A 22500-nucleotide genomic window follows, 5' to 3' on the forward strand; every position below is an offset into this window, starting at 1 on the left:
GGGGAAAGTTCAAAGGTCGGGTCAGGCGGACAGGCCGTCTCGGAGGGGTCAAAGGTGAAAGGGGAAAGGTACGCTGTATGTGTTTTGACAGTGACAGCGAGCTCAGAGAGGCCAGTCTAAACCTCTTCCTGAAAGGCACATGGTGTCGAGGGCGATGGTTTGGGAGAGGAGGAAGTATGTAAGTAAGTAGCCTTGAGAACCAATGGTTCTCGATCCTAGAGGCCCATAGGGCAGGAGTCTATCTCCTGATTCCTTACCGTGAGGCAGCTTGATGTACAAGTACACCCACATGACACTAGTATGTCACAGGGACGTAACCCCAATCCAACCCGAGATGCTGAGTGCCAAGCAGGGAGGCGTTGGGTACCATTTTTTTATTAGTCTTTTTTATTAGTCTTTCAATCCCTTCGGCCGGGGATCGAACCCCCAACCTCCCGATCTCAGGGCGGACACTCTAACCACAAGGCCACTGAGCGAGGAGAGGAGGAGGCCATCGATAATGTCCAGCTGCAGGCGGCATTGCAGCGCAGCTGAAGCACAGCCTGACAGGCAGACAACACAGAGGCCCTGCTGCCGTTTCAACACAGAGGTTTCCTCTCGTTGTCTCTGACATATTAGATTTAAAGGAAGTGCGTTGCGGCTGGATACCGTCTCGCTCTGCTCTGTGTGCAGTTCGAATGGTCTGTTGTGATGAACTGACCTTTTGTAGGTGGTTATGACTGACTGACTGACTGACTGACTGACTGACCGACTGACTGACTGACGGTCGCGACTGACCGACCGACTGACCGACCGACTGACTGGTTGACCGACTGACTGGTTGACCGACTGGCTGACTGGTTGACCGGCCGACTGGTTGACCGACTGACTGGTTGACCGGCTGACTGGTTGACTGACCGACTGACTGGTTGACCGACTGACTGACTGGTTGACCGACTGACCCTCAATGGCCCCCTCCGTTCTTCTCTGTGACCACTGAAAGATACAAGGACTGGATAGATCTGTACTATGCTGCTTTCACCTGTCCTATCACTATCAGATCCGTGGAAGAGAGGAAGCAGATTCAGATGAGATAGTCACAGGCAGACATGGTGTGTGTGTGTGTGTGTGTGTGTGTGTGTGTGTGTATCTGTGTGTGTGTGTGTACTGTAACTTGACCCACAGTATTCTTACTGATTGCAGCCAGGAAATAGCAGTTAAGCAACAAATCCACTGCAGGCTGCTGTCTTTAGCTAAGTCATACTGTCATCCCACAGTTAGGCTCGTATTACGCTGCAGAGGTTGTAACTCTTTAGTAAGCTAAAAGCCTTTTCTGCTGGAGTATTGTTAGAAGGCTGTCACAATGTGTGTGTGTGTGTGTGTGTGTGTGTGTGTGTGTGTGTGTGTGTGTGTGTGTGTGTGCAATGCCACTGCTGTAGGCCTACATGTGAATGTTGATTCTTATGCAAATAAAATCAAATGAAAAAAGGTTCACGCATCTGCTCTCCGTGGCTAAATTCATTAATTGAAAAATAAGGCGTTGAAACAAAGTTCCAATTTCAACGTTGATTCACCTTTCAAAATTGAAAACAAATTCAATAGTGATGCAGCGTTGATTGAAAGACCTTAATTCACCCATGTTGAAAAGTAAGACGTTGAGATGCCAGCTGGCTAGTCAAGAGGATTATGTCATGTCTGGCATGCACCTTGACGTAGACTAGGCTACTTTCTGTCCTATCTATGCCAACTTTATACAAGTCGAATACATGAAGCATTATGCCCTATCAGATTAGTCTACTTGGATAACGATGACTTTGACATGGACAATGGCCACACTGTGTAAACAACACGCATGCTTTGGTGCAACAGCGGAAAGAGTCACAATTTGGGGTAACACGACGCCTAAACTACACTTAATACTCTATACATGTCCACACAACACTCACTTGGTGGCGAAGTATAGTTTGGTGAACTATCCGGGCGTAGTTGTCGAGTTTTACCCCCGAGTTGCTTCGGCTTCGCATGTTGATATTGACGGTGCTCCGTGTCTAATATCGAGCAAGAGGGAGTCTTCAATTCCTTCAACTTCTTGCAATCATACCGTCCGCCTTTCTGAGCTTTGGCTGCAATATATGATAAGATAAATCACTTTAAAACCGACCTCATACGGTCAACATAGCCTAACATCGAAGGAACGCAACTCTCCTGTCAATGGAAACTACGTCACTAACCACGCCCACAAACGTCGACGTCACGGCTCACAATCTGAATGAAGCACGTTGAAAAAAGTATTTTCCAAGATTTAAAAAATAAAAAATGATGACATTCGCAGTAACAACAAGAAATTGTCAAGGTTACACGTTTTCGGTGTTACCCATGGAGGTGTTACCTAATCCGCAGTGTTCCAACACACCACCACTGCTTCCGTTTCAATTTGTTACATTTTGTCGGGGCTGAATTATACCTCCATGGGGCTGAATCGCTAGGGGAGGGGGGTTAACAAGGCAACACAGTGCAGAAACAGGACCATCCCACTCCGCAACGACGAGCTTGCGTGTTTAATAATGTGTATGTGATGTGGATGTTGATTTGGAGCCAGTGCAAAGATGCCAGGATAGGGGTGATATGGTATTTACACACTCCCATCCGGATCCTGGCAGCACTGTTCTGGATGTACTGGAGCTTTTGTGGGAGGAAGAGGATGAGTACTTTTTCTTTCCTTTTTTTCTTGAGTTACTGATATTTATTTAGCTTTTTATGTATAAGACTTTAATTTATATGTATATTTCTGTAATTCCACGGTTGCTTTGGCAATATGAACACTTGTTCTTTCATGCCAATAAAGCCCATTGAATTGAATTGAGAGAGAGGAGGAGGAGAGAGGAGGATGAGCCAGAGAGATAGAGAGAGAAGGAGGAGGAGCCAGAGAGAGAGGAGGAGGAGGAGGGAGGATGAGCCAGAGAGAGAGAGAGAGAGGAGGAGGAGCCAGAGAGAGAGGAGGAGGAGAGGCCCGCCGGCCCGCCTCCTCCTCTTCTCGCTCTCTGGCTCCTCCTCCTTCTCTCTCTATCTCTCTGGCTCATCCTCCCTCCTCCTCCTCCTCTCTCTCTGGCTCCTCCTCCTTCTCTATAACCTATAAAAGAGAGAGATAGAGAGAGAGAAAGAGAGGAAAAGAAAGAGATAGACAGGATCCTCCTATAAAAGAGAGAGAGAGAGAGAGGAGGAGGAGACAGAGAGAAAGATAGAGAGCGCTAGAGAGAGAGAGAGAGAGAGAGAGCGCGCTCTCTATCTGTCTCTCTGCCTCCTCCTCCTCCACTCTCCCTCTCTCCGGGGCTCTCTGGCTTTTATACACCCTCTGGCCGACGTCACAAGGGCGCTCTGTGACGTCACGATTTTCAAGGCTCTTTTGACAAAACTACCAACTTTGTGAGTCACAGTTGAGTTCTAAAATCCCTTGATTGGCACTTTTGGTTACATTTCTGACAGTGTAGCCTACTAGACGTAGTGAGCCGTAAGCGGTCATCCGTCTTATTTCTAGCCACTAGGAAAGACGTTGCCATAAAGCAGGGCTGCCAAGTTTGACCAAAAACTTGGAGTGAGATTTATCCCCTTCCCCGTTAATTTTATTGTCGAGCGAGTTGTTGACAGCGGTGGGGATTGATCATTTTTATTGTGATTGTCGGGCGAGTTGTTGACGGGGGAAGGACTTTTGCCCTGAATTCTGCACCTTTGGTCGTGAGGCGGGGTTCGTTCGATCCACCCGATCCCCCCCTGGCTACGGGCCTGTAGTATGTAAGGGTTGGTCATTTCTCCGCGTGAGAATTGTTATGTGTGGCGTGTGAGCGTGAGAAGAGCCTGAAATGCGTGTGTCTCACGCTCAATGCGTGAGACTTGGCAGCCCTGATACCATATGGGACTGTGGTGCCGGTGCGTGCTATGTAGGCTACAGTAGCCTACAATCAGCAGTCTTGTGCAAGTATAGCGGTGACGGAGTTAGGGGTGGGGAGTCAGGGAGAGTCAGAGGGGGGACACGAGCCTTGCTGATGAGGATGCTGATGGACTCGATAATGGGGGTGTATAAGAGTAGCCTACCATCATCGTCTTTGGCAGGTTGTATTTCATCAGCTGTCTCAGGAAATACATTCTGCTGTGCCTTGGAGCTGATGTTTCGCTCCCACTGGATTCCGCAGAGATGACTAGGGAGTCGTTCAGGATGATGGGGGGGGGGTTCTTCCTGAAGTATAGAACCATCTCCACTGTCTTAAGAGCATTGAGCTGGTTGTTTTGGAAGCAGAGAGAACAGCCCGTTGCCCTTCAGGATCCTGTAGATGTCCTCGAGGTGGGGGAGTGGTGCCCCTGGTTGGCTCTGTGGGGTGCAGGGGGTCTGTGATGGATTTGAGGTGCAGCAGAACAAGGCGAACATCGGACTAAACCAATGAGTGTGCCTGTCACTTACATCACATATTAGCCACCAGGTGGCAGTACAGGGCTGAGACACGTATCCTCCTCCCACCGGTCCTCACCCAAACAGACGGCCCTGGTGCATGGTCGGTCTAGTGCCCATGGTCTAGTGCCCTAGCCACCAAAGGTCTGTTCTTGTCTGTGGTCAAGGACCCATGGCCTAGATCAAATAGCCTAGACACTGCAGATCAACCTAAGAACACCACCCCTACCGTGAAGCATGGAGGCGGCAGCATCATGTTAGGGATGCTTCTCTGCGGCAGGGATTGGAAACTCACAAAGACAGAGGCCACATTGCTGACAAATGTGCTAGTGGCAATTATTTTGTTTGTAATTAATTTAGGAACATATGTCAATATGTTTTCTTTTTTGTGACATTGTAGAGTATGATGTGTTAATCAGTGACACAAAAAGGACATTAAAACAATTTTGATTCCACGTTGTAACACAATAAAAAGTCAAAAAGTTCAAGGGGGTGAATACTTTTTATAGCCTACTGTTTATATCAGCCAATAGTTTAACACTGAACTATTTTCTTTTCTTTTTTTTTTACAATTAGGCTAATAGACTCAATCACGAAGATAATTTAATGAACATTAAGGCAAAATAAAGAGAATCTATAAATATGTGACATGTGACACATCAGCCACTAGTTGAAGTTGTATCCCCGAATATTTCAATTGTCAGCCCCCCCACCCCCACACACACACACTCACAATCAAATAGGAGCGCTTAAAAGGCTGGTCGGATGCATGCTGCAACCTATATCCGTATCCGCCACTCATCTTGTCCACGTTTTCTATGGAGAGGGATGTATTGTTAGCGGTTTTAATAGATTTCTATGAATCATTCATATTCAAGGACGGCTGGTTATTTTGGAGACTAAAAGTTACTCGTAGCACATTTGAAAGGACCCCAAGACGAGGCGCCAGGACAGCCTTGAAACCGACCGTTGTCGTTGTGAACACTAAAAATAACTGCATATTGAAAAAGCGAAGGATATCAACAAAGATATAACGACAAAACAATTCATAACAACTCTCTCTCTCTCTCTGCTCTCTTCATCTCTCTTTCTCTCTCTCTCTCTCTCTCTGTCTTTCTCTCTGTACTTAAAGTAACGTCTGATTCGTCTGACTATACAAGGACACAGAAAGCATTTCATATGGGACAGCGACCATAGGGGACACATTCCATTCCTAAAAGATACCCCTTCGCCTACTGAACTCCCCCAATTCATGCCCCTGCTGCATTGTTGACTGCTTGTTGATTCCTTGTTGATTATGGACTCAGAGCTCTACATACAGTGGCAAAGGTTGAAATGAAGCAGTTTGGCTCTGTGGCCTAGTGGTAGAGTGTCCGCCCAGAGACTGGGAGGTTGTGGGTTCAATCCCCGGCCGAGTCATACCAAAGACTATAAAAATTGGACCTCCCTGCTTGGCACTCAGCATCAAGGGTAGGAATTGGGGGGTTAGATCACCACTGTGGTCAAATGCGGAGAAAAAAATTCACACTCAGGTGTCTGACAATCAGTGGGACTTTAACTGAGATATGTCCGGGGCGGGGTCTTCCAGACATTCCAGAAGAGGGCCATGCCTGGGCCACCCTTTACTCAGAGAAGGCCTCTTCTTGCTGGGATTGCAGCTGGCCAGGCTCCCCCCGAGGGAGACAGATCCCTGGTTCTTCTTCCCGACCCAGAGACAAACAGACAGACATGGCTTTCCTCCCCCCTACTCCTCTCTCTTCTCACTCCCTTCACCTCCTCTCCTCTCTCCTCCTCTCATCTCCTCTTTCCTCTCTTCTCTGCTCCTCTCCACTCCCTTCCTCTCCCCTCTTCTCCAATCCTAATCTCTCCTCTTCTTACCTCCCTGCAAAGGTATCCTATTCCAATGAATATTGCTTCGGCTATTGAATATGCATTCTAATTAATAAGTCTGTCTTCAGACTGCAATCAACTCCTTCTGCAAACAAACGGACAAGTTATTTAGGTAAAAATGATGAACAGTGCGCGTCATTCTGTTTGCACGTGAACAGCTTGGTCACTAGAGTAGCTTGTCGAATAGTGGCGCGCCTTTAGACAGGAACGCACCTCTCCTCTCTTCTCTCCTCCTCTCCATTCCTATCCTGTCCCCTCACCCCCCTCCTTGGGAGCAGTGTACCCCAGGACCGAGGCCTGTTGCTGGGGAGAACATCTGGGCTGAATAGGGGGACCTCCCTGGAGCTCTGGAGACATGCTGGCTCTGTGTGACTCAACGCCTGGAGTCTCGAAAGGAAAAGCCCCAGAGAGGGGAGTCATCAAAAATGTGACAAACACACACACACACACACACACACACACACACACACACACACACACACACACACATGCATTGCACACACACACACGACACACCAATCAAAGCCAAACCGCTGACATTTGTTTGGATCCACTGCCTTTTGCCTCTTGCTGAGTTGAGAATATGTCACTTACAGTGTTGAAATAATATTTCTTTATATGAAAGGAGGGAGGGAGGAGAGGACAATTTTGCATTTCTGAGTACTTATACTGTACTTATTCTGTACTTCTGAGTACTCATACTGTACTTATACTGTACTTCAGAGTACTTATACTGTACTTCTGAGTACTCATACTGTACTTATACTGTACTTCAGAGTACTTATACTGTACTTAAACTGTACTTCATCTGCTCATTATTGGTAAATACAAACAGGCCATTAATTTGGTGTTAAAGTGCTTTTTATTGAGTTTATTTACCGAAGAAGTGCTCTTGTATGGTTCATCCTGCTTTTACAGAAGATTACAGTACATACTCAGACAGAACGAAGTGTTCACATTGTGAACTTCAACAAACATTTCAACACACACATACACTTAAGGCTCTGCATGTAACCAAAAATGGCTGTGGCCCAAACCAAACGTTGTGTCATGTAACTCATCTGCTTGATTACTAAAATCGAAATGAAAATTTAAAAAAACGTTGAGATCTTACAACTTGTTGGGTCTCAAAGTTAGAAATACAAGAAAGAATACAAATTAGAGTAAAAATATATATTGGCATGCTATAGGTTGTATTGTGTTAAACCACTAAATTTTACAAATAATATACTGTCAATAGTTTAATGTATGTGTTGAATAATAACGTTTTGTTAAATACTAGTTAAATATGATATCAGACATAAAATATGAGCATGCATATAACAACTATCTAGGTATTGGTGAACTAGCTCAATAGATCTTTTTGCTCTTTTCTTTCTCTCCCTCCCCCTCTCCCTCTCTCTCTCTCTCTCTCTCCCTCCCTCCCCCTCCCTCTCTCTCTCTCTCTTAATCTATGGGTCAGTGACCCATCTTTTCACACGTTTTATTAACCCCATTCCCTCCATTCTATTTTTCCAGGCCATCATAAACCCTTGTTCATTCTCTCCTCTGACACACACACACACACACAGACACACACACAGACACACACACACTGCCATGTGAGGTCATGATCCTTCCACAGAAAGATCAACCCCATCACAAGCAAAAGTCACCACTCTGGAGGAGTTAATGACTCTATCAGTGTGTTCAAGTTCAAGGCCAGGAGATACTGTAGCTGGGAAAGTCACTTTTGTTTATGCGTCCTAGTCACCTGCAACATCATCATCATCATCATCATCATCATCATCATCATCATCATCATCATCATCATGAAAACGCCACTCACTGCATCAGTTGTGCACTTACACACACACACACACACACACACACACACACACACACACTGTTCTGTCTGCATGGAGATATGTCATGATATCCCTTATCTCAGTTAGAAACCTCAAAAAGTCTAGCGAGACCGTAGTGTAGAGCTCTACTGTATAGAGGTGGACCCCAGGAAAAGAGGGATGAACACGAAGGAGGTGAAGCCCCTGAGGAAAGGATGTAGAAGAAGCCGATTGGCTGCGTCAGTTCAGCGCCTCTGACGTCTAGGATTTGATTGGCTGGCTGTAGGCACAGTGCCTGTCCCTGGGGAGAGAAGAGGGGGGAGGATTTAATCTGAAGTCATATGGACTCACGCTTGCGTGTGTGTGTGTGTGTGTGTGTGTGTGTGTGTTACCTGCAGATATTGGTAGAACACTCGTAGTTGTTCTGACAGAACGCCCCGAACGGTTTGGTACCCATGATCCTCCACAGCGGTGTCATGCGAGCCGTCCTTTTCAGTGTTCTAACCCCGCCCTCAGAACCTGATTGGACATCCCCAGAGGGGGGGACGGGACCAGCTGACACCTAACAGGCACACAAATGTTATGATTTTAAGACATAATAATAATAATAATGATAATAATTATGATGTCATTTTTTCATGCACCAATCAGAAAGACAATTCATATTCAGAGACAGTCAAAGGATCATCCAGTTCTTATCTAATCACATATGTGTGGTTCTAAAAAGCTAACACTGAAATGCAAAAAAAACAACAGCGATACAACAGGGATGGATAGTTGTGTAGATTATTTAATTATAATCACAATACAATTCTATAGATGTTATCTATAGCTTGAGAAGAAACCAATGGAATAAAGTGTGCGTGTGTGTGTGTGTGTGTGTTGCATGAGAAGTCTCCTACCTGTTGAGCCAGCACCAGGAAGACCACCAGAGCCCAGCCAATGGCAGCTCTGCAGCTGGAGATTCTCAGGTTCTGCATGTTGAGCTTGACGGAGGATTATGACGGATCTGAACGTCGGAACACCCGGACTTGGATTCTCACAGCTTCTGGAAGGGTTCCGGAATCTCTATGACCACAGGTCTCTCTTGTGTGTGTGTGGGGGGGAGCGTCTTGTCTATTGTGACGAGGCTGACGAGGTCTCTGGCTGTGGGTTCTGGATATCTGATCTCTCTTTGGCTGTAGGTCTCTCTGTAGGTCTCTCTGTCTGTAGCAGGTCTGTGTTCTCAGCAACTTTACACAGCAGTAACCTCAGCAGCAGGGACTAGCGCCCTCCTCTTATAGTCGCTACTGGGGCCCAGGAGACCAGCTGTGTGCGTGCGCGCGTGCGTGTGTGTGTGTGTGTTTGTGTGTGAGGACATTGGTCTGACACTCTCTGTCTCCACCTCTCTCTCTCTCTCTCTCTCTCTCTCTCACTCTCTCTCTCTTCCTTCCTATCTCCCCCTCTCTCCCTCAGTGTGTGTGTGTGTGTGTGTGTGTGTGTGTGTGCGCCTCCTGGGGCTCTCCCTGTGTGAAGGCACGGGTTTGCTGATAATCCGATGATCTGGTTCCAATCAGCCAGGTGAACCGTGAGACAAACGTTCACCTGCAGGCGGGAACGAGGGAGAAGAGAGGGGGAGAGAGAGAGAGAGAGAGAGAGAGAGGGAGGGAGGGATGGAGGGACGGAGGGCTGACAGATATGGTGTGGGTCAGTGTGCTGTCCTTGCTGTGAGATAAGATATATCACAGTGTTGATGGCCTCCAAGCAGAGGGAGAGGCGCTGTCTGGGTGGCAGGGACTGTGGATTGGCTCTGTGTGTGTGTGTGTGTGTATTTGCGTCTCTCTGTCTCTTTTTGTCTGTTGTCTTTCTGTCTCTCTCCCTCTATCTGTCTTTCTTTCTCTCTCTCTCGCACACACACACACACACGGAAATCACACACATGGAAATCATCACCACCACACAAAGTCCATTGTGAAAGCATTAGCTGCACACAGTAAAGATGATCTACGGCCCATCAACCCACGATCCACCAGCCAACCCAGATACATCTGTTCAGGGTTTGGTACCCTCAGTCACTAGGCCAAAGGTTGGAGACACGTGCCAACTACACCAACTACACCAGACTTGGACAGGATCGGACAGGTATAAGCACCAAGGCCAAATGGCAAATCGCCATTCGGATGTTAGGAGGTCAGTCGGTCTATATTCTGGACCACCTGTTGTAAGGACTAAACTAAGGATCTTTTAGGAGAGTAGGAGTTTTAGGACTGGTCTTAATCTAGGATTAGAAAATTAGACGTCTAAAATTCCTTATGAATCCACGATCTGCCTGTTGACACTCACACAGATCCGCAGCGAACCGACTAGAAAGAGTTCCAGTGATGACGTACAGTACGGTACGGTACAGGAAGGCGATGGGGACGTGGGATTGTTTGTTTGTGTATGGCGCTGGCTGGAGAACAGACATGTGGGTTGTGTCTGAAGCTTGAAACGCGGATGACTCAGCGTTACCCTGCATAGGGGAACTCTGTGTGTGTCTGTGTGTGTGTGTGTGTGTGCCCGTGCGTGCGTGTTTCTGAGACCTTAGGGAGAGACAAATCACATCACAGAACCCAACCCCGTTCCAACATCCGCCACCCCCCCCACCCGTCGCCTCGGAACCACAATTCAAGCTGACTCATCAGAACGTGGTGTTAGTTTGTCTCTGCTTCACTGAGAGGCTAAACTCTGACACACAGAGCCTGGCGCCCAGATCTGCACCCACAGAATTCCAGATTCGGGAAATTTAGTGCAGAAAACTTTATTGTGCCAAGTTCACGTGACACTGAGGCTGTATTCCAAATGCTAAGGCTCTACCCTTTGAAGGGCACATAGTCGTGGCCTCGCCCGCCGCCGCCATATTGAAGGGCGTTCCAATCCGAAAGGGTGCAAAAGTAGGCTACTCCCTTCGAAGGGCCCTTCATAACGGTTGTCGTGAAAGTTGTCTCAGACAGGGCTCAATAAAATAACAAAACGCAGAGAATACAACTTTTTTTTGCTTTTGCTTGCTTATTAGTGAATATTGCTGAATTGCAATTCAGACTGATCACGTCTCTTCCACGCCAGGAAGACCTGAGGCAATGTCTCTGACCTCTTTGACCTTTGAACCTCAAACTTTGACTGACTACATGAGAACACCAGTGATGAACTTCACTGAATCTCTTCATCAAATAGATTTTTATGTACACAGCAGTTCATGGAACTGGGCCTTGCTTCACACACTGTCACACACGCACAGTCACACACACACACTCACATAGAAGCATGTAGACACAGACAGACAGACAGACAGACAGACAGACACACACACAGAAAAAAGAACAATATGTACAACCGCATCTAAGCCAGAGAGACAGAGCGAGCGAGAGAGAGACAGACACTGACTGAGAGATAGAGAGAGAGAGACCTTGGCAGGAGACAGAGGAGAGAGACACAGATTAGTTATCTCTAGTGTTACAGTTAACCTTTGCTGACCGATGACTGCGTGTTTGTGAGCCATGGCACACGGACAAATGTCTGACAACACTGTCCTTAACCTGAACCCTGCCCCCCCACGCCAGGCCAGACCTGGGGAGCCTGAAACGCACCCCCGTACGTATCTCTGATACCCCACAATGCTTTGTGATGCTGGGGTTGCGTTACACCCCCTCCTGACTGCTACGCTCTGCTACCTCAGGGTGACTGGTCGCCCTGTCACTCCGAGGCCCCTGCGGTCGATCGATATGGTCACTTTTCTCTGTCCTGGCCTCGCAGTGGTGGAACGAACTGCCCACTGACGTCAGGACAGCAGAGTTTCTGCCCATTTTTCGTCACAGGCTCAAAAGTCATCTCTTCAAGAAGTACTACTACAATCCTCCCTCTTAAGCACCTACATTGTATTTTTTGTTTGCTATTCTTGAACTTTGCACTATAGCACTATATCTTAGTCACTTGCTTTAGAAAAGAAATGCACTTGTGAGTTTTGGCAAGTAGTAAATTGGCTTTTCCTATGTTAAATGCAAATATTTTAAGTCGCTTTGGATAAAAGTGTCAGCTAAATGACTGTAATGTAATGTAATGTTTATCCTACTCGGGCTTCGCTACGCTGAGTGCATTAACACTTACTCAGCAGATGTTGACACACGTGGTGGTGATGTCACTGGTCATTCTGTCGCTCTCACTCCATCTCTCAATCTTTCTCACACTGTCTCTCCTCTCTCTCCTTATTCACCTCTCTCTCTCTCTCTCTCTCTCTCTCTCTCGGGGAGTGTCACACTGGCTCTTAGCCTGACGTCCCAGGGTGCACCACTCCTGAAACAGTTACGGGAAGTGGCCTGGCTAGTGTGCGCAGAGAACAAGGGACACACAAACACACACACAAACACACACACACACACACTCGGGTCTACAGAGACATGCTCTGGGACTTCCAGTAAGCGTCTCCTCACACTCTTCCAGTCACTCCAGCCTGGACCTAGGATTCCGGAAGATTCCGCACCTTCTAGAGCAGGAACACAGCGCTATGTTCTGGAATGGATCCAAGCAATAGGATTCTATTCCCTTTACTGTTTCTCAGTGCAGTGTGGCCCAGGTCAGGCGCCTTGATCACACTGGCCCTCATGTAACCGAGAGAAACGTGAGAGTATCTGGTGAAACTGGCGAAACTGACTGTCCATGACGGACGTCTCTATTGGCACAGCTGTCAGTGAATCTGCCTGCCAAGCGGGAGATGGGTTCGAATCCTGCCCTGTCCTGTTGAACACAACGCAGACAAGAGTATCAAATCAAATCAAACTTTATTTGTGTAGCACATTTCATACACAGAGGCAACACAGTGGACCAAGTCCAAGTGCTCAGTCCAAGTCCTGGTCAGGGACAGGACTGAAGAGCGACTTGTTGTTCTGCATGTTTTTATATCGGGGTTCTTGGGAGGGGAACCCATGTGAACGCGGGGAGAACATGCAGGCTCCACACAGGAGATACCCCACCCGAATACCCGACAACCCTGGGGAGAACGTTCCCAGTGCCAACATCGTCCCAAGCGGGAATCGAACCCAGGACCTTTTGACTGTGAGGCCAGATCGAGCCACTTGTGTCATGTGTGTGTGCGTGTAAAAAAACAAAAAAAAAGCTGGCTTTTTCTGGGGTACATTGTGCATTTGAGATGACAGACGTAGTACAGTAGCCCACTTACACACAGACTGTGAGAGACTATTTTTTTTACCTTGGTCAGTGACCTTTATCACACATTTAACCCTCACACTAGGCCATCTCCGGTTCCTTATCATGTTAATTTTTTTCCCTGAGGGTGAACATTGTCCATTTGAGATGACACACTAAACCACAGTACACTACAGCAACACAGACCTTGATTCTGGTAGGGGGAGGGGGGGGGGGGGGGCAAAAAGAAAACATGACTAAAAATGGTGCTCAGAGAGCGCAGACCTCTGCCCCTGAATGTATTTCGTGGCTCTGTGCACACCAAAATGTAATGGGTTCTAAATAGACCCGTGCTACACCCCTCCACTGAGTTCCATGAAAAGCGGTCTGGTAGTTTTTTTTGCATAGTCCTAGTCTAAAAAAATGAATGGAGGTGAATGGCCGGCCCGGCTGTGTTTGGGCAGCTCGTGGACCCGCCCCGTGATTCGAACCCACTCCAGAATTTATTGGGTTCTACGGTGGCTCATGCTACACCTTTCCACACAGTTTCATGAAAATTGGTCTGGTAGTTTTTGCATAATCCTGCTGACAGACGGATGGACATACACACACCACCGAAAACATTACCTCTGGTAATGACAAAAAACCTCCATATCTGCTGGGTGAAGCAATGCGCAAACACAGCACCAAGATTTGTGAGCAGTTGTGACAGGAAAAGGACATCCAATAGAACACAACCTCCGACAATCAGTCTGTATCCCTGCACTATTTGTATTTACATTTATACTTTTAACATTTGTGATTTGAGGTGGTTTGCTTTGGCAATGTAAAGTTCAGTTCCCCATGCCAATAAAGCCCTCGAATTGAATTGAGAGCAAGAGGTACCTAGGCTTTTGAGTCAGACATGGTATATGAGCGCCCTCTGGTGAGCAAGACATGTATCACTTCTAACAGCAGTTAACTGTTCCGTGTGGAACTACCTTGACATGCCTTTTTAACATCCCTGAAACCAAGGGAAAATGTAGATGAGTTCAGGATCTGCCCTTTTATCAAACAGACACCCCGAGATCGACACAGCTGATTGAAAACCGTCGAGGTATAAGAAAAACAAGCAGGAACTTAAAGAAAATATGCATTTTATTTTATTATTCATCTGCATTCATGATAATAAAACGTACATTTCAGTGCAGTACTGGCAAAACACTCATCATAGCTTCACCATTTATTATTTTCTGTAACAGTGGAAGTCTCATTCACTAACAAATTGCACTTCTCCCTTTCCCCCCCCCCCCACTGCACTCGTTTTTTTCTCTCCTCTCATCCGTCCTACCCTCCCTGCGTTCTCTGCTTGCTTTAGGAGGCCACTTCCTCTACCCAGAAGTATGTACAAAATCCTGTGGTTTCGGAAAAGCAGCAGCAAACCCCCCCCCGTCACAACCTCCAACCTCCGCAGCCCCACAAAGGCCGACTCAGCGCTGGAAACACACAGGCGCGGGCAGAGCGCGCACACATTTTTAAAACGCCTTTTTTTTCCATTCTAGTTTTTAGGGCAGGGTCAAACTATCTGTGGGCTAGTTGCCATACCAACACATGGGCGTAGATCCCAAAATATCCATCCATCCATCCATCTATGTACAAATACACGCCTCGCACCCGGTCCTGATTCAAAGTGCATTTCTTATATTATTAACTGATCAATACTCGGGCGACATGCATTAACACGTTTTTCTTTTCTTTCTTTTAAAAAAGAGACACAGAGAAAGATAGCAGAAACAGAGAAACCATCATCTTCATCGGGTTGAGAGGAAGAGCGGGCGGCTCCTCAAGTTGCCGCACGGCAACGCGAAGCATGCCTTCCGAACGCGCCCTCCCTCAAGTCAATAGACGCCCCTCCACACACACACACGACGCCTCCCCCGACTCAGCGGCAGGTGCAGGACTCGGCGATCATCTCGTCGTACTCGCGGTACACCACGTTGCGGCTCTCCTCCAGGATCAGCATGCTCATGGGCTTGTAGCGCCGCGGCACGCACGACAGCGGAGGCACCTCGCCGGCGCCCATCTCGCTGATCAGCGTCTGCACCACCGCGTGGTTGGGCGAGCTCAGGCCGTAGTGGAGCACCCGCGGGCAGTCGCCCTTGCAGTAGTGCGGGTTGTAGCGGGGCGGCGCAATGATGTAATCCCAGCCCAGCTCCTGGAACGACACCCGGTACGAGTGCAGCTTGCACTGGTACCGGACCGGCGAGCTCTTCCGCTTGTAGTTGGGGACCTCCGACATGATTGTGCCTGAGGAGGAGGAAGAGGAGGAGGCGGAGAGGACGAGCTCCGTCGCAGAGGAGTTCTCTCGGTCTTTGAGGGAGGCGGGGTTAGCGGAGTCTTTGGAGCGTCGAGGGCGAGTGGGGGGCGGTGGGGGGCGTCCGAGTCTTCCCCCCGCCCCCCTTTCTTCATCCCACATCCCCGCCCAACCCCTGAACGCCCCTCCCCCCTCCTCCTCCGCCGCCGCCTCCTCCTCCTCCAGGAACAGGAGCAGCGCGGGGGGGTTGAGGTGGCGTCCCCGGGCGACGGCCCCCCTCCTCACTCTCCGCTCGATCCCGGCTCCCCCGTCGCCCCGCGGGCTCCGGAGGGGGCCCCCCGCCCGGCTCCCCCACCCCGGGTCGGTGCACCGGTACTGGGCAGAGAGGGCCAGGCGAGTCCCCTGCCTCCTCTGGGCGACCAGGCCGGAGATGTCCGTTTCCCTCCACCGCTCCCGGTCACCCAGGACGACCGGATCGCCGTCGGGGAGGAGGGGGAGGGGGGAGGGGCCCCCGGGGTCCGTGGAGGTGACCCGGGCCCGGCACGGGAGCCAGGGGAGGGGCGGGGACGAGGAGCGCAGGTGGACGAAGGAGGCCCTGGCCAGCCGGTCCATGGCGAGTCCCCGGAGGTCGTACTGGACGGAGAACGTGTAGTGAAGGTCTGGCGGAGGAGTGAGAGCCGTGGGGGGGTGGAAAGAGGAGGAGGAGGAGAGAGAATCGAGGGATGGAGAGGGGAGGATGGAGGGATGGACGGAGAGGAGGAGAGAGAAGGCATTAACTTTCTTCATCACCTAATTTTTCTGATAAACTATAGTTAACAGTCAAATGCGATCATCAAAATGTGGTCCTTTCTTATCAATAAAATGATTGGGATTTACACACGAGCTAAATGTAGCGTACTATTAGGCCTAATGCTCCATAGAGGCAGTAGGCCTACCAACATACGGGTAATGGGCCTTAAAAGTTAAACTGGAAATTGAAGGATGATGAACCGTCGTCTTACCCCTGAACGCTGACTGCGAGCGCACCATCGTGGTCGCGGGTCGCAGCAAGCGGACGGTGTTGGACCCGAACCTCCGGTGCTCTCGGGGCCTACCGTCCGGATTCGCCGCTCTCCGGTAGAAGTCCAACATGAACTGCAAGCTCTGGTCGGCCTTCTGACTGTCCGTGAGCGGCCGGTAATGCGCGCTCTTCAGTTTTGTGTGATGCTGATGATGATGGTGATGATGATTAGGATGCTGTTGGTCCCGACTGGTTACCCCCGCGGACGGGGCCATTTTGCCGGTCGCCCGAGAGAACGCGGAGCACAGCAGTAAGACTGAACATGTCAAGACGAGGACACAAACGTCGCATAAATCGCGGTAGCGGGTAGCCCTCATGGTTAACCTCCGGTGCTAGCTAGCGCTCGAGCTCCACCTGGCAGGCTACCATCGTCTGGAGAAGCGAAGGGCGTGCTTTATGTGGCGAACTCACCTGCCTCGCCGTTACCGACCGCCAACTCTTTGCTACAATCAACTTCCTGCCCAAAGTTGTCCAATTAACTCAAACATGTGGCCCGTGACGCGCACGCGCAGGAGGTGCCTAAAATGGGCCCAATTCAAACTCTGTCGGTTTGATATGATTTCCTTATCTCCTTGCCTGAGCCAGGCTAAAGGCCCAGGTAACCCCTTCTCTGGTAACGTTTTATTGGCCTAGGTCAAAGTAGCCCTATAGGTCACTTAGGCTAGAAATATTTGAGTGATGATCGGTGGTATGGTGGTTCGCTCTGGTTACTGACATTATAATGGGGGGGGGGGCGGCGCTGGTGTTGGGGGTCCTGGTGGCTGAGTGGGCCTGGGGTGGGGGGTGGGGGTCCTGTCGGTGCTCCGGGGTCTGGTAGTTGACTGGAATGTGTAGAGATGAGATAGAGCGGTGTTTATATGGCCCAATAGCTCCCTGGGGGGGGGCCTGTAGTGCAAACCTAGCCTGCAGGTACACGGGACTGGAATGCAGGTGGAGGAGTTTGATCCAACACGAACCACACGGCCGTCTGATTAGTGGCAGGATAGGGTGGTCAGGGAACACACACACACAGACAGAGAGAGGCACACATACACACACACACATACATGGAGACAGAGAGAGAGAAACACTTACACAGACAGAGAGACACTCACACACACACACCACAGCCCAACAGACAGACATGCACACATAGCCTACACACACACACACACACACACACGCTATAAATTAGAGGTGGGCCAGTGAGAGGCATTCCACAACAGTTATTATCCCAGACAGTGAATTGAAAACGTGGGAAAACTATCAACCGAACTGTGGACTAAACACAGACACGCTCACACACACGCACACACACACACACACACACAGACACGCACACACACACACACACACACAGGGGGGTGGTAGGGGCGGAGAGGAAACTCGACATTACCCTTTTAAATAATTGTACCCCCTCATTGGATAGGTAATGAATGGCTTATCCAGATGGTAACGTCAGCCCATTCAGTAGCCTATTTCATAGTCTTCTCTCTCTCTCTCTCTCCCTCTCCCTCTGTTCTTTTTAGCCAGTAGATCTACGGTGCCTAGAGTGACTTGATAGCCGTTTACACGAGGCCGGCTCCCAAAGTAACGGTTTCAGGTTACCGATGAGGGGGCGCGGCTGTTCTGTGTTGATACAATTATTTCGCTGAAGTTGCCGCTTTCAGGACCGACTGCAGCAATACAATGCGGCGGTTGATACCCGGCAGTGCCCGCCTCTTACTTCCCATTGGTCGGCCACGACTAAACCTCTTCCTGACTGGCTACCCCTCCTGTCACTCAAAGTCTCTATCGAATGGCATGGGACTTCTCCCCGTGGAGACCTCTTCCTCCGTTGAAAAAGTTTTTTTTGGGGGGGTCAAGTCAAACTTTTTTTTCTGCCCCCCTCCTCCTCTCAATCTTTCTCTCACTCCAGCATTCCGTCCGTTGTGGCGATGAGTCTACACTAGTGATGGAGGAGACATAGACACTCGCTGCAGCGCCGTTAAGTGAACACGGGGTTCACCGGGTTACCGTGTGTGTGTGTGTGTGTGTGTGAGAGAGAGAGAGAGAGAGAGAGAGAGAGAGAGAGTAAACGGCAAAGAGTTGGGAATGGAGACGGTTGAGCAGCTCGTATCCTTCAACCACATCCACGTCCAGCTGAACGGAGGCGCACCGTGGGGTTTCACGCTCAAAGGAGGGCTCGAGCACGGCGAACCGCTCATCATCACTAAAGTGAGTTGTTGATGTTGTTGTTGTTCGTAAACCTTTATAACAATTTTGACTTCAACGCGGTTGTCAGTTTAATACCTATTGTGCAAAATAAGCGCATTTGTCACTACCTTTGTGTGACTCGCGTTCATTTCTGCAACTGTTGCTGGCTACTTTGTTGCAACTTTCTGGCCGCTCCATTCTGAAAGCCACGTTCTGAAGCCAACCCGGAGATTCCCAAACGTGAATCCGAATCCCAATGTCCACTCTTATGTTTACTTTGGGCGGCTGAGAAGTTATTGTTCTCGTCTAAGGGCTGCTTGTGTCCGGGCGGATATCTGTCAGCTGTCACCCGCCGCATTTACGGAATCCAAAATCGATTAATCATCTCGCGACGCGTTGTTAATGCAGCCCACAGACACTCACTCATTCATTCTCCCAGGGAGCGGAGCGCTGGCCTATTAGGCTGGCCCTAACTCCACCACGACCGGACCGTTTGAATCAGCAGATGTTGCAGGGATTTAACGTCGATAAAAAGGAGATTGTTTCGTGAGAACAAAGTTGCCTATCGGTGTTAAATGTGAGGGCATCCTTCGATAAACACACAGACACACACACACTGTGTCTATTGTTGCGTTCACATGACGGCCAGCGGGTCTTTTATCTGACGCGACGGGGGGCGATAAGAGCAGTTCTCTGGTTTGACACGAGGTTGGCTCGCCTCGTTCCGCTTCTGCTTTCCCGCTCCGGCGGCGATAAAGACGGGGATGGTTTTCTCCGCTCCCACGGTGCTGGTGGTTCCGCGTGTGTGTGTGTGTGTGTGTGTGTGTGTGACGTCTAAATTCAGTGGTGCCACTCAGGCCAGCCAGGGAATGGAAAAGCCTGGTTCGCTCATCTGGAAACACACACACATACACACACACACAGACACACACACGCACATACACACACGCACACACACACACACTCCACCTTGAGGGAAATGTCTGGGACTAGTAGAAGTTAGCTCCACGAGCCAGATTGAGTGTGTTCTGCTTGCGCGTGTGTGAGAAGATCTATCTATCTATCTATCTATCTATCTATCTATCTATCTATCTATCTATCTATCTATCTATCTATCTATCTATCTATCTATCTCTGTGTCTGTCTGTCTGTGTCTGTCTGACTGTCTGTCTGACTGTCTGTGGGGGGGTGTGTGTGTGCGTGCATTCTCAGAGAACAGGCCAGAGAGGGAGAGCGAGAGGATGAAAGGATCGGTCTCTGTCTTTTTGCTAGCTCTAGAAGTTTCCGTCTCTTTGACAGAGGTCAGACTATGTTCCTGTGTGTGCGTGTGTGTGTGTGTGAGAGAGAGAGAGAGGGAGTAACATGATTCAGTATCCTCGTCATGGAATTCTCTCAGAGGTTCCAGTCAATGCATAGTTAGTGTGGTATTCATTCAGTGTGTGTGTGTGTGTGTGTGTGTGTGTGTGTGTGTGTGTGTGTGTGTGTGTGTGTGTGTGAGGGAGACAGGCAGAGAGAGCAAGAGACAGGGTGCACCTACAAATTCAAGAGGCCAAGATCCTACACACACACACACACACACACACACACACACACACACACACACACACACACACAGTGAAAGGGTACAGGGTAGTGTTTGGCCTCCCATGGTCATCCTGTTCTGCATTCCAGGCTGTGTGTTCCGCAGTGTTGATTTATTATTCTAGAATGAAGATGTCTGAGTGGACACCACCCCTTCAAGATCACATTCCCCGACTCACGCCTTTAGTGTGTGTGTGTGTGTGCACACACAGGTTTCTTTTGTATTTTAACGTGTTTTTAGCATGTCTTTAGAGTGTGTTGGTGTGTGTGTGTGTGTGCGTTTGTGCGTGTGTGTGTGCGTGTGTGTCACTGGTCATAGCGGAGGGAAGTTAGGGGAGGGGGATGGGGGCGACAGCAGGAGACAGAAGAGAGATGTCACCCATTTGGTCTGCATTCCTCAAGCAGCGCAGCTAATCGCTTCTGGTGTGTGTGTGTGTGTGTGTGTGCGTGTGTGTGTGTGTGGTTGCGTGAGCGCGTGTGCCTTTTTATGTCTTGATCAGACATTTTGATTACATTTTTATGTCATTACAGTATTTATGGGTCAGTGTTGCGTACGATATTTCACCACCCGTCACAATGTGCTGCCCCTCTCTCTTCCTGGTAATCTCCAGCGTCCATCTCTCTGAGGTTGATTAGCAGGCCTGGGTAGAGAGCCCCAGACTGACTGGCTATCTAGATGAACATAAGTGTCTGTCTCAGTAGATTATAGACCCACGGGACCGGAGCTGGTGTGTGTGTGTGTGTGTGTGTGTGTGTGTGTGTGTGTTCTCTATTCTGGACTGCTCCATTTTGGCTGAAGGACGATTTGAGTTAGCACAGCTGACTTTCAGAACATCGTCACCAGATAAGAGTCAAACAGGAAGACGGCTCTTGAATTCTAGAACGTTCCCCAAATGGTGGCATTCCATTCCGTTGCAAAGGTAGTGGTTTGTGTGCGGTATGGTTGGCTATGTTTTGGTATGCGCTCCACATTGGTTCAGTGTTTGACCACATGGTCTAGTTAGTAAACACACACACACACACACACACACAAATTCCCTCTGTTGGGGGTTGCGGCCGTGATATACAGCCTCATGCTCTGTTCAGACGCGCTAAATAGCTAACCTGAAACACATGCTGCCCACAAAGGAGGGCTTATTGTTCGGCTATTGTGTGCGTGTTTGTATGTGTGTGTGTGTGTGTGTGTGTGTGTGTGTGTGTGTGTGTGTGTGTGTGTGTGCGTGTGTGTGTGTGTGAGAGAGTGTGAGAGAGAGATAGAGTGTGTGCTTCATTATCATTGTCCTCATACGCTGTGTGTCAATATGTATCTGAGTGTGTGTGTTCATGCATGATGATAAGGAGTTTTGCCCAAAGTGACCTTTGACCCTCATCATCATCATCACGTCCTCCATGTTTAGGCAGTGCCAGGGACACAGGCAGGGGTAAGGTTGTAGCGGGAATGTTTCGGTCTCTCTCTCTCTCTCTCTCTCTCTCTCTCTCTCTCTCTCTCTCTCTGTCTATCTCTCCATCTCTCGAACCCTAATCTCTTTTTGTTAGTCAAGCAGGTCTACAGATTCCTACCGGCTTTACCCTCACAGACACACCCCCACAATAACAAACCTGGCTTGTGTGTGTGTGTGTGTGTGTGTGTGTGTGCGTGTGCGTCAAGGCCCCTCCCACCAGGGGGGTCAGAAAATAACAACAACAACGGTTCAGGGCGACTGCCTCAGCTTCTTGTCTAAACTCAGTTTCATTGCGTCTCGGGTTGCACAGGACTAGGGCTGGGTATTGATTCAAATTTCAAGAATCGATTCGATTCCGATTCACAAGGTTCAGAATCGATTATCTCGATTCGATTCGATTCAATATCGATTCGGTTAGTGTTACTAAAACCTGTTTTTTTAGCTGTAACCTTAATTACATGACTGCCAAGTTATGCAACACATCAATACTAGGGCTGGGTATCGATACTGATTTCCAAAAATGAATGAATGAATCATTGAATGAATGAATTAACTATTCATTCCTTCATTTATTTATTCATTCATTCATTAATAAAAGATCGATTTTGCGATTCATGAATCGATTCTGAATCATTTTATTCAGAAACGATTCATAG

The 22500-nt window shown here is 48.8% G+C and overlaps 4 protein-coding genes across 5 annotated transcripts in view; 1 reads left to right on the forward strand and 3 right to left on the reverse strand.

Moving 5' to 3' along the window:
* Positions 1-2184, reverse strand: part of phka1a (phosphorylase kinase, alpha 1a (muscle)) — a 21312-nt gene extending 19128 nt beyond the window's left edge. For both annotated transcript variants that reach the window (XM_084452245.1, XM_084452246.1), the window contains exon 1: positions 1926-2184. In XM_084452245.1, the coding sequence (XP_084308371.1) occupies positions 1926-2003 (78 nt within the window). In that variant the 5' untranslated portion in view covers positions 2004-2184. The remainder of the gene's footprint in view (positions 1-1925) is intronic.
* Positions 2185-7742: 5558 nt separating this feature from the next.
* Positions 7743-9401, reverse strand: leap2 (liver-expressed antimicrobial peptide 2). Its single transcript, XM_084452371.1, has 3 exons — positions 9039-9401; positions 8529-8698; positions 7743-8437 (listed from the first exon to the last, which is right to left on the reverse strand). Exons 1-3 carry the CDS (start codon positions 9114-9116, stop codon positions 8398-8400), a joined length of 288 nt encoding a protein of 95 aa, XP_084308497.1. The 5' UTR covers positions 9117-9401; the 3' UTR covers positions 7743-8397.
* A 5813-nt stretch (positions 9402-15214) lies between these two features.
* On the reverse strand, positions 15215-16861 carry bmp15 (bone morphogenetic protein 15; the record flags this gene model as incomplete). The annotated part of the gene is made up of 3 exons (XM_084451619.1): positions 15215-15634; positions 15872-16245; positions 16588-16861. 3 exons carry the CDS (start codon positions 16859-16861, stop codon positions 15215-15217), a joined length of 1068 nt encoding a protein of 355 aa, XP_084307745.1.
* A 1805-nt stretch (positions 16862-18666) lies between these two features.
* Positions 18667-22500, forward strand: part of shroom4 (shroom family member 4) — a gene marked incomplete at its 3' end in the record, with an annotated part of 39783 nt that continues 35949 nt past the window's right edge. Inside the window, 1 exon segment of the mRNA XM_084451620.1 lies at positions 18667-18842. Coding sequence (XP_084307746.1) covers positions 18720-18842 — 123 coding nt within the window. The 5' untranslated portion in view covers positions 18667-18719.

The sequence above is a fragment of the Borostomias antarcticus genome, assembly GCF_949987555.1.
Source record: "Borostomias antarcticus genome assembly, chromosome: 17".
Taxonomy (NCBI): domain Eukaryota; kingdom Metazoa; phylum Chordata; class Actinopteri; order Stomiiformes; family Stomiidae; genus Borostomias; species Borostomias antarcticus.